Genomic DNA, 11,789 nt, shown 5'->3' with positions numbered 1-11,789 from the left:
CGTATTATTAGCTGCAGCTACTGCTCTAGCCGGCGATCCCCCGTGGGAACTCGTGGCGGAGGTCCTTGCCGAGACCTACTCATACGTCTCGGGTAGGAGGGCTCTCGGTGAGAATCCCACGTTGGACGGGATCCTACGGGTGCACCAGATGGGGCAAGAAGCACTAATGCGGAGGTGGGGGGAGGACCTGGCGGAGCAGCCGTATGGCACACGCGTAACGGCTGCCTTGCGCCCGGTCCTTGAGCGGTGGATGCGCCGTAAGCGCAAACCCCTCACCTTCCGTCTGACGCAGGTTCTCACCGGGCACGGCTGCTTTGGTGAATACTTGTGTCGGACGGCCCAAAGGGAGCCGACGACTGAATTTCACGATTGTGGCGCGGCGGTGGACTCTGCCCAGCACACCCTCGAGGTGTGCCCGAGATGGGCGGCGCTACGTCGCGATCTGACAGTCCTCGGAGGGGACTTGTCACTGCCGAGCGTTATCACCGCGATGCTCGGCGACGACGAGTCCTGGAAGGCGATGGTCTCCTTCTGCGAGACAGTAATGTCCCAGAAGGAGAACGACGAGCGGATGAGAGAGGGGCCGCCGACGAGGCCTCCGTCCGCAGGCGACGAACGGGGGTGCGTAGGAGGCGCTACTTAATGCGTTTCCAGTAACGCCCCTGTGCCCATGTCGGGCCGGGATGGGAACCCGGTCCTGCTAGACATGGTGTCGTCGGGATTGTTCAGAGGTGAGCCGGACAGTCCCATGGAGGAGAAGTCTGGTCTTTTCGCCGAGGCCAGCCTGTCGCTGGAGGGATCCTGTTGCCTGCAGATCCGGGACCCTCCAATTAAAGCGGCTGAAGGCTCCCGCAGGGGTTTTGGTCGGTAGTGCACCCCCAAGTGCTAAGTCGACATAATTTGCCTACCCGGGCATCCTGGATATCACCCGTAAATGGGTTACCCTGCGATATCAAAAAAAAAACTGCGTATTATTACGTGGTCCGTATGCTTGTTTGCTAACCTAGTCGTGTGAAGAAAAAATTGAAATATGATTCTGTAATTTACAATATTTTATAAAAGAATATAGACATACTTGAGATCTTGATCTATCTGTTTATCAGTCTCTTACTATCTTATTTCACCCTATTTCCGGTTTCCAAGATTCCAGATTAATATTGTCATCCCATTATTTATTTCTTTTTTCAATTTCTTTTTTCTAATTTTCTACTTATATAACCTATTAATTATTATAAAAATATTTAGCTATCGTTTACGTAAATAATAAATGGGAAAAACTGTAAATAATTCAAACAATGATTTTGTATACATAAAAACACTTCTGCGAATCTTAGATAGCCCAGCGTTTATTACTTGCTATGGTAACATCAAAATATTGGCTTTGTCAAAACTATTTAAAGATTAGCATCTTGAAAAAGTAGCCAGTGTGTGATCGGCGACCGCGTACACTGTACTGTCAAAATGAAGCGTCTTTTGTCATTGTGTCGTAAGTAACATATATTATTACATTCTAAGTAAATCCAAAAAAGACTTAAATATTTACTTTAATTATTAAAAAATAGTTTAAATTAATTTGATTACAAAAATATTAAGTCAAGTTGAGCATGATATTTTTTTTGCTTTTGATTACATAGGTACTTAAAAGGCTTAGACTAAGCTATGTACAATATTTGTTTTATTTTAACATAGGAATAATTTTTACAAATATCTGCAATAATGTCGTTTTTAGTTATAAAGTATTCAATACCGGTCACTTCTTGCTCCAAATATAAACTATAGAGCAAAATAATTTGCCTCATTGCGTTCTCACATTAAAATAATATTAAATAACAATCGTTATCGTATTATCGTGTAAATAATAATTCGTTTTATAAAGTTTTAAGTATCAACTTTAGAAATGTTATATTTAATTTATTAATAATATGTACTTTGAAACACTACGAGTACCTATAAGTATATTTACATAAAATTAATAATAAAAAACGTTAAAAGTGTCTTCCCAATTATAGGCGAATACAACAATATTGAGGAAACATAAGGAAATAAATAATTTTAATATATTTTTTTTACTTACCTACATAAAAAAAATGTCAAATAAAACTAAGAAGGTACTCGAGAGACTATAAATATAAAATCTTTTAAAAAGTTCTGGCAATAAGTATTGGAAACTTTTATGTTGACTAATATTATGATTTTAATTTTATATATAAAACGGGATACCGTTACATATAGATCAAAATTATGACAAGTTGTAAAGAAAACATTAATTTACGTCATTAAAAGGTTTATTATTTCTTCTTTTTCTTCTTTTATTTTTGGCATACGATCGCCATTAGCGACATTCTGCCAAGGTTTATTATTTTGTTTCCAAGAAATATTAGTACATTGTCAGTGATAGAGAAAAAAAAGTACATTATTTGTAATAATAATGATTGAAGCATTGTTGTGACAATTAAAGTACTAAAAGTGTTTCGGAGAGTCCTATCTAGAAACAATAAAAAGAAATAATAACCATAACTTATAAAGAATAACGGCCAATATTTAAAAATTGGTCACGTGACTGAGGTTAGCAACAGACAACGTTTAAATACATATCATTACGTCATTATAAATCCAAACATGATTTCGTGTATATTTACAATGTGGATGGAAATACCAGTAATGCAAAGCTAAAATCACACTATTAGTATTTAACACTTAAACAGGTTTTAAGTATACAGACGGTTTTTGTTTATATAATTACTTTTTTATTGATAGTCGATTTCGGACAAAAGAAATTAACGAGTGTAGATATTATGATAAAATTGATCTCTCAGTTGTCATCTGAAATTATTTATATTTATAGTATCTGCTTTAGAATATTCGATTATATTAATTAAATTTAACTTAAACTGTATATTTACTTTAACACGTTACGTTTGTAAAAATTGATTTTTATTTAGTAAATAGAGTCCGGAACCTGATTCCGGATAAATTTTTATTCGATTAATTTGTAATATTGACAAATAAAAATATAGATTTTTTTTTAATTAAACATCATACATATTTACAATTCACAACTTAAAAACTAAATATTTACATATAGTATTGGTACAAATCATGTCCGCATGGAATTGTGCCAAGAATGCTGGCAGCATTTCTCTGGGCAAAAATGCACTAGCCCCCTTGTCACCAGTGGAGATTAGATAATATAAATATAGATTAGATATGTATTATGTATATTTGGTGATAGTCGACTTTACTTCTAAGATATATATATAAAAGAAACAATCTATTTTTACAGTTTTCTAGCGAAGACACCACCTTTTTTAATGTAAAGTGTGGGGTATAAGAATATTGAAAGTGGTACGTTACCCACTTAAGAATAGTCGACCGTGTGTGTACGATAAATACATGAAAAACAAAAAAGAAAAAAAAATAGTTACTCTATGTATAAAAATGGAATTCTAATCTATAACACGTCAATCAATCCTTTTTTTATATTAATCAAACAATATTTAACTGGAAAGTAAAGAATTCTGTAAAATAGATATTTTATTTGCCCACATCTTTTTAACTTGTCTAAAATTTAGTGTAAGTTCGATATTGAATAAAAAAGAAGCATACAAAATATTTATTATCATAAGAGACTTGTAAATAGAATAAGTCGCATCGTCCACTAATTAATTTTAAATGTCAAGGTAATATTTTTTTCTTGTGATCTCGTTTTATTAAAATATATTTTTAATGCACGTTATCAATACATGAGATGTATATAGAAAAAAAAGAATTATAGGTAACACAGGCCTCTCATAAAATTCGCTGAACCAATTAATAATAAATACAAATAAATATAATATATTCAAAAATATTGAAGAAGAACAATCGACGAAAAGGTGACCAATAACTTATTAATATATATAATTGTAGACAATTACATACTATATACATGTACAAAACTGTAAGCACCTAGGCTGCCATAAATTCATCTAGGTATATGTGCTAGTTTTAACTAAAACAAATTTAAAAACGTATACATGTAACAACTATTTATATTATTTTGTCGATTAATTTCCACTGTGTTTTTATTACTACTTGTTTATTTATATCCCAATAAACACGTCTGAAAGACGATACAAATCTATAAAAACAAAATTATTATCTATCATGAAGGTCATCATAATACCTTATTTTTACATAATTGTGTTTTCTTGCAAACGATAAAGAAGCCGATGACATCGAAAAAGTTATACAACGTAGGTGGACGAGAAAATAGTAAGTAAATACGCATTCTAAGAAATAACTCAAAAAGTACCAGCTTTCATTTAAAAAAGATCATCCAAATTGGTCCCACCAATAAAAAGTTATGAAAAAAATTCAGTAGAATCAAGAACATTCTTCTTTTTTGAAGTATTTTTGGCTGTTTCGTATTTGTATGTAAATCTTACTTTGTTGTACAATTAGCGACATTAAATTTTATGTACCGAGAGTTTTTTATCTCCCGCTTTTTTCCTCTCGGCATACACTAGGGACTTTCGGTTAACACATTACATGTTGTAACATTTAGTAAGGTCGACAATACAATAGAAACGAGATATCTAATGAGATTGATTAAAGCATAATTATAATAATAATAATAAATATTGTCATTAAAATATTGCATAGCAATTGGTACATTACCTACACTTGTAATATACCTAGTGTTAAAATGTAACAATTTAAACTGTTAATTGGTTTTGTATATAGTGTTGTATATATATATATATATAGTTTGAATACAAGTCTGAAATTATATTAAGACCAAATTACAGGGAATTAAGTCTATTGAACCTCAACGTTTTTTAGTTAATATTTTCCAATTAACAATGTCAATCTATATTCAGATGTTTTGAATGTTTTCAGTATTATCTCTGGCTGTAATTGCTACAGCACAAGAAAAAAGTCTCGACAAATATCTTCACGATGGAAACAATCAACTCACTGCAAAAATGTTCTATGTAAGTTTTAAGCCTTTAAAATGATTACTAGAATTAGCAAATAGTATGATAATTATAAAGAAAATTACATATTATGAAAAAAAAAGTAGTAAAAATTATTTACATCTTTGCTTTAAAATTGTTAAAATTAATAAAATACAAATAAATTTATTGATATAAAATGACAACCTTAATGTGTTTATTACTAATTACTTAACTGCATATCAAATTACATTTATGAATATTTCAATGCCATACTCAATAATATTTCCTTCTTAATTCAAGTTCAGTTTCTTTATGTTCTATTGTAATAACGAGTAGCCAAAAAAAATTAAATTTTATTTCACAGGAAGTAGTGAAGTCCAAGCCTGATGAAAGCGTGGTTCTGTCCGCTTACTCTGTTATGACGCCGCTCGCACAACTCGCTCTTGCCTCAGTTGGAGAATCACACGACGAACTGCTCGATGCTATCGGAATGCCTAATGATAACATAGTAAGACTAATAATAATAATATATTTACAGAAAATGATTTTGTATAATTTATTTATATCTTAAATGTTGTATTTTATTACATAAATATTTATAAGTATGAAACAAAAGAAACAATAATTTTGAAATCTATTACTGTTAGTGTATTCTTTTTTTAGACCAAAGCTGCGTTTTCGTTTGCGAGGTCAGAATTAAGATCAACAAAAGGAATTACTTTGAATACTGCTAGTAAAATCTATGTGGCTGAAAACTACAAATTAAATGCTGAATTTGCATCCGTCAGCCGAGACACGTTTGGTTCAGAAGTACAAAACATTAATTTTAATATGCAACAAAAAGCCGCCGATGAAGTCAATACTTGGGTAATGTTTAACTAGATTAATTAATATAAAAGCGTTTATAAATTAATTTTAATTATAAACTAATCGATGAATAATTTCACTACACTCTCAATAATCTTTAAATTCAATTTCAGGTCGAAAATCAAACTAATAAACGCATTAAAAATTTAGTATCACCAGATAGCTTAGACGATGACACTCGAGCGCTTCTAGTCAATGCGATTTACTTTAAGGTTAGTACTAAGTTACGCTTTATTTATGTTTAATAAACATTCCTAGCTTATTTTAATTTTATATTTCTTACTAAGGGAACTTGGAAAAAACCTTTCGACAAAGATGCAACTTTAAACAAAGATTTTTATGTCACCAAAGAAACTGTAAAACAAGTCCCAACCATGTACAACTCAGGCCATTACAAATATGCGGACAGTGATGAACTTAATGCTCAAGTAAGTGGCGTATTATATTTAAATTTATACGCAGAATTAAAACAATGGTTAAAAAATGTTTACATATGATTTCAGATTCTTGAAATACCATATGAAGGAGACGAATCTTCATGTGTTTTTGTATTACCCCGTGAAATAGACGGTATTAAACAATTAGAAGAAAAACTTAAAGATCCGACAGTACTTGATAGGATCACTCAGGATATATATCCACAGGAAGTAGAAATTTTTCTTCCCAAATTTAAAATCGAAACTACAACCAATTTAAAGGAAATTCTGCAAAAGGTAATAAATAAGACATTATTAGATTGATAAATTTGAATAACATGATATACAATGTGACAAACAAATATTTTCGTCTTCGATTTTAATCGTTTTTATTAAAATTATGTTTAGATGAACATCAAAAGAATGTTTTCGCCTGAGCATGCTAGACTTTATAATCTTTTGGATACTAATGAAGACCTATACATAGACTCAGCTCTTCAAAAAGCCTTCATTGAAGTAAACGAGGAAGGCGCTGAAGCTGCTGCGGCAAATGGTGAGTATATTAACATTTTCAATTCCCATTTGATACGTAATAGATACAGCGTTATAATCTTAAAATTAAATCAACCAGCAGATCATATTATAATTAAGTAAATATAGTAAAATTTCTGCCAGACAACCTTGTTACTGGGAATGTTATGATTAGATTATATCAGCATACTCTTATGTGTAGTTAAAACAAGAAGACATTGTATTTACACAAAAACATAAGCATATGCCGCGCATACATATTATACTCGTATACTCATTTTGTATATGATATAATGTTGTCAACATCTATTACAGTGTTCAACGTTGCTATCTCTGACAATATAGGAGTGTACACTCCACCTAATGTCTTCAAGGCCGATAGGCCATTTTACTTTGCAGTGAAATATAAATCAATGACTCTTTTTAATGGAGTAATGCTTGGTGTATAAGCAATAATTATATTTATATTCCTATTAAATTCCAATTACTACCTAATACTAATCAATGTTTCAAGTGAAGATATCTCTAGACTGGAGATTGGTAATGACTATAGTGTACATACATTTTATGTATTATAATTATTGTTTAAGATTTCTTATTTGATCAACAATTTAGTTGTTTTATTTATTTATTACTACATTTACATAACATTAAATGTAAAATATTTTAAATTTACTTTATAATATTTGAAAAATAATCGCGAAAGGGTTATTTAAAAATTCCTGGTCAGGCTAAAGTTAATTCAAAAACAAAAAAAATAGGTATTCTTATAATAAATTTAATACCTACCTACAGTATGAAGCCTGTATAAAATGCAAACGCTGGGTTATCTATAAAACTTCTGGGCTACCAGGTATAAACAGTTATATTAATATATATTTTTTCCAGTTTCTTTCACCTACATGTTGTCAAAATGAGCGCTATTTTATAAATACGATGACATAGAATTGCCTGCTAAAAGTCTAGTTTGAATGGTGGTTTTGAATATAACCTGGCCAGAAATTTTTCCAGCAAACATTTCGCGATTTATCTTTAACATACTAAATAGGATCACATATATTAATACGCTAAGGTTAACATGTTTGCCTCCTATATCGTTTTATAGATAAAATTGTTTGTTCTACCGCATCCAAAACTAAAAAAAAATTCTTGATTTAGTTTTTGTCAATTAATTAATTATTTATTTATTTATTTAAACTTTATTACACAACTCAAAAAAAAACAACATAACAACACATCGAGAATAACAGGTTGCGCAAAACATGATTGACTGTCGGTAAATTTTTTGTTCAATTTCAAATCAACTCACGTATAAACACTTTTTGAATAGTGGCGCTTTAGCTCAACGCTTTCATACTTGCGTCTTTATGTGTCAGTTTTGGTAAAATATTTCGTCGATCTGTCATCTGAGCTTCATAAGCTTAATACAACAACAAAAAAGAACGTTATAAGCAGTGTGAAAAATTAGAAACTAATTGAATACCCGCAATAAATTTTGATTTATAAATTGAATTGAATGATTTATTCAGACCGTTGTCGTGAATGAAAAAATATAATTTTTGTAATTCTTTAAAGTGATAATTATTATACTTATTTAGAGTCTTGCTAGTAATCATTAATTTTTATCCATTAAGCAGATGGGCGAAGATTACGATCTAGTTCGATTCTTAAGAGTATATTTAATGTTGTACTTATTAATGCTTCAAACACGATGTACATCTTACATTAAGCGATGCATTTAATAAATAATAATAATGGCCAGCAGGGATCTGCGATAGGCTGAAGTGACGGTGATGATGATAATAAATATCCATTAGTAATTAGTGCAGGGCAATTTAGAATAAATCAGCTAGAAAACATAAATTATCTTCTTTCCATCCTTACAAATCTTACTTGTAAAATAACAAAAAGTTTAATTAATAATAACCGATATCAAAATCCGGTTTGTCTTTATCCTAAAACGAAGACTAAAAAAAAATCTCACTTTTAACCGACTTTCAAAAAAGCCTTCTTTTTTATATCTAAATATATGTGTTTGTTTATTTAAACTTTAATTATAAGAATAAGACTAGAAAAGAAAAAAAACTATCTAATCTTCTAATTCGGCCAACTTAAAAGGTGATGAATGGCAAATAAAGCTACTCACGACCTGTGCAACGTCCTGGGAAAGTGTTTTAACACTTTGAATAAAAAAAGAAAAACGATTAAGGAATAGTAGGCGTTTATTTTTCATTTCACTTAATTGCAAAGTCGTATTAAATGCAGTTAAACAATTTATGCATGATTATATACCATGATTATTTTATCAATTCATACAATTGCAAATTATGTGTTTTTTTTTTACATTTTCATTATTGTCTCTTTATATCTAAACAATTAATTACGTTTTATTACAGTATTCGGCATTGCTTTTGCTGCAAGTGCAATTCAAGATTACACCCCACCTAAAGTCTTCAAGGCAGACAGACCATTTTACTTTGCAGTGAAGTCCAAATCATTGACTCTATTTAATGGAGTAATGCTTGGTGTATAATCTTCCATCGTATATAATCATATATTTGGTGAACGTATTTCTTTTATACTTATACCAGATTTCAAATTTATTCGACTACAGTTCTGGCGATTAAAAAAAAAGTGTTTCACAACCATTTCATCCTTGAATTATTTGATGTTCTTAAGTAATGTATAAGTATATTGTTTTATAATATACTAGAATTATTATTATTTTTTGTAACTTGTACATCTATGCTGACGCTAGACCATTTCCTTTGCCTGGAAGAGACCGCTTTTTACCGATAAGGCCGCCCCTTAATATTTTTCTTTCTTTGCTATGTATTATTTCTGATTTTGGCGTACAATAAAGTGTATTATAATAATAATAATTATTATTATTAATAATAATTGACTTAAACTTCTCGAGAACTTTTTTATCAATTTAGAAGTTTTTAAACAACGCATCATACGAAATTTCAAGCTCCTGAAATTATAGACATATAACCATAATTTAGAAATGTATAAATATTTTGTATAATCATTTTGTGTTTATAAACGTAAACGTAAAACTATGAAAGTCGACATTTTATCTGATCAATATTATAATAAAGTATTACTCAATACTGTAATTTACATATATCATAGTTTTATATTTTTTGTACTGTAATTTTTACTGTGTTTTTTTTTTTTTTTGAAATATTATAACATATAATATCAATAACTTTGGTTTTATTCAGTATTCCTTTCTCTAAAATATGCGCGAGTTCCAACGAAGTTAAACTTCAATGTCCTTTCGGCTTGCAGTGGAATCGCGTTGACACTATACAATGATGTACTTCTTTATTTATAGTGACACAATTTATATTGCTTTGTTTGTATTATGTTTAAAACGACAAAAACAAAAACAAACAAAAACAAAAGCGACATGACGTATTGTAGTTTTTACATTATGTGATGTATATTTTAGTTATTATATTGTTATTACAATGAAATAATTTTAATAGTCAAGTAAGTGCAATCAAATCTCTATAATTCTAGTAAAGCGTTTACAGAGCATGAGATCTTTGATCGATTGTCCTTAAAAAATAAGATGAATATAAAACATAAAGTAAACATCAAGACGATAAGAAGGTCCCGTCGGTCCCGTTTGTAATCATGTACACCTGACAGCGATCGTTACTTATATAGTAGGGAATATATTCGCCAACCCGCATTGGAGCAGCGTGGTGGATTAAGCTCTGATCCTTCTCCTACATGGGGAAAAAGGCCTATGCCCAGTAATGGGATATTACAGGCTGAAGCGATGAACAAGATATTCGTAGATAATGTCGAAAAAAAAAACATGTAAAATATCCCGTTTTTAAACAATTGTAGTAGTAATAAATAACCATTTTACTTTAAGAACCTACTTATTTATTCCATATACCTAACTCTCATATTCACTTTTAGTCAACTTATTTCACTACCGTTCAGGAAGTATTTATTATTATTGTACAGCTATGTTTATATGTATGCATTAATTCCATTTTTTATTCTAATAAAACATTTTAAAAATGTATTCATTTTTCAAACCATAAAAGTATCAAGTTGAGAAAATGTTACTAATAACGTACTACAACGTACAATTATCTGATAACTTGCCGATAAACACTAAAGCATTGATGCTTTGAAAATCATATCCCAGAATATAATAACACTTATGTTTACTCATTCTAATCAAATGTAAGATACACTCACAAACTATGTCAAATATATCGAAAGTGTAATTTTGCATGCTTAACACCTATATACTTTTTTAAATAAAATGTTGCTCTTTGTTTTCCATTGATATAAAAAAATTATGGCGTCAACGTTTTTATTTGATCAATTAATTATTGCTAAACTTATTAATTTACATGTATACTAGCTATACCCGTGCGAATAATTTGCACTAAATAACTATAATAATTTTAAATTTGTTTTAAAATTGAACAAAAAAATTACCGACCGTCAATCATGTTGACGTTTCAAAATTAAAGCTATCATATATATAATTTTTAATAATTAATTAATTTACAAAAACAAAAGCAATCATATATTTTTTTAATTGTTGATGCCGGTAGAGCAAGCAATTATCTATTAAATGTAATTTATGTGCAGAGGTTTTTTTCTAAAAAGGGAGGCAAAGATCTTAACCTTGCGTATTAATATATAGTTACGCTTCAGCCCGTAATATCCCACTACTGGGACTACCCACTCTTTATATATATATTATACGTATTAATATATATGATTTAGATATTTGTTTACACTTTTTCTATTTTTTAATTAATTGTCTATGTTTTATTACAGTGTTCATTGCTAAGGTCGAAACTATACTGATAGACTACATCCCACCTAAACTCTTCAAAGCAGACAGACCATTTTACTTTGCAGTGAAGTCTAAATCATTGACTCTATTTAATGGAGTATTCCTGAGTGTTTAAGTAGACATTTACAATTAAGGCATTTTTTATACGATCAAATGTTATACTCATAAATAAATACTCAAATCATGTTGTTC

General features: G+C 30.2%; 1 protein-coding gene across 1 annotated transcript in view; it reads left to right on the top strand.

Annotated features, from left to right (window-relative positions):
- The first annotated feature begins 1,428 nt into the window (after positions 1 to 1,428).
- Positions 1,429 to 11,789, top strand: part of LOC123654736 — a 35,787-nt gene continuing 25,426 nt past the window's right edge. The window contains exons 1-7 of the mRNA XM_045590621.1: positions 1,429 to 1,486; positions 4,882 to 4,976; positions 5,305 to 5,448; positions 5,604 to 5,807; positions 5,921 to 6,019; positions 6,095 to 6,235; positions 6,311 to 6,520. Of these exons, the coding sequence (XP_045446577.1) occupies positions 1,462 to 1,486; positions 4,882 to 4,976; positions 5,305 to 5,448; positions 5,604 to 5,807; positions 5,921 to 6,019; positions 6,095 to 6,235; positions 6,311 to 6,520 (918 nt within the window). The 5' untranslated portion in view covers positions 1,429 to 1,461. The remainder of the gene's footprint in view (positions 1,487 to 4,881; positions 4,977 to 5,304; positions 5,449 to 5,603; positions 5,808 to 5,920; positions 6,020 to 6,094; positions 6,236 to 6,310; positions 6,521 to 11,789) is intronic.

Source organism: Melitaea cinxia, chromosome 6 (genome assembly GCF_905220565.1).
Source record: "Melitaea cinxia chromosome 6, ilMelCinx1.1, whole genome shotgun sequence".
In the NCBI taxonomy this organism is placed as follows: domain Eukaryota; kingdom Metazoa; phylum Arthropoda; class Insecta; order Lepidoptera; family Nymphalidae; genus Melitaea; species Melitaea cinxia.
The sequence above is the reverse complement of the archived record's forward strand: the minus strand, read 5'-3'. Positions and strand labels throughout refer to the sequence as shown.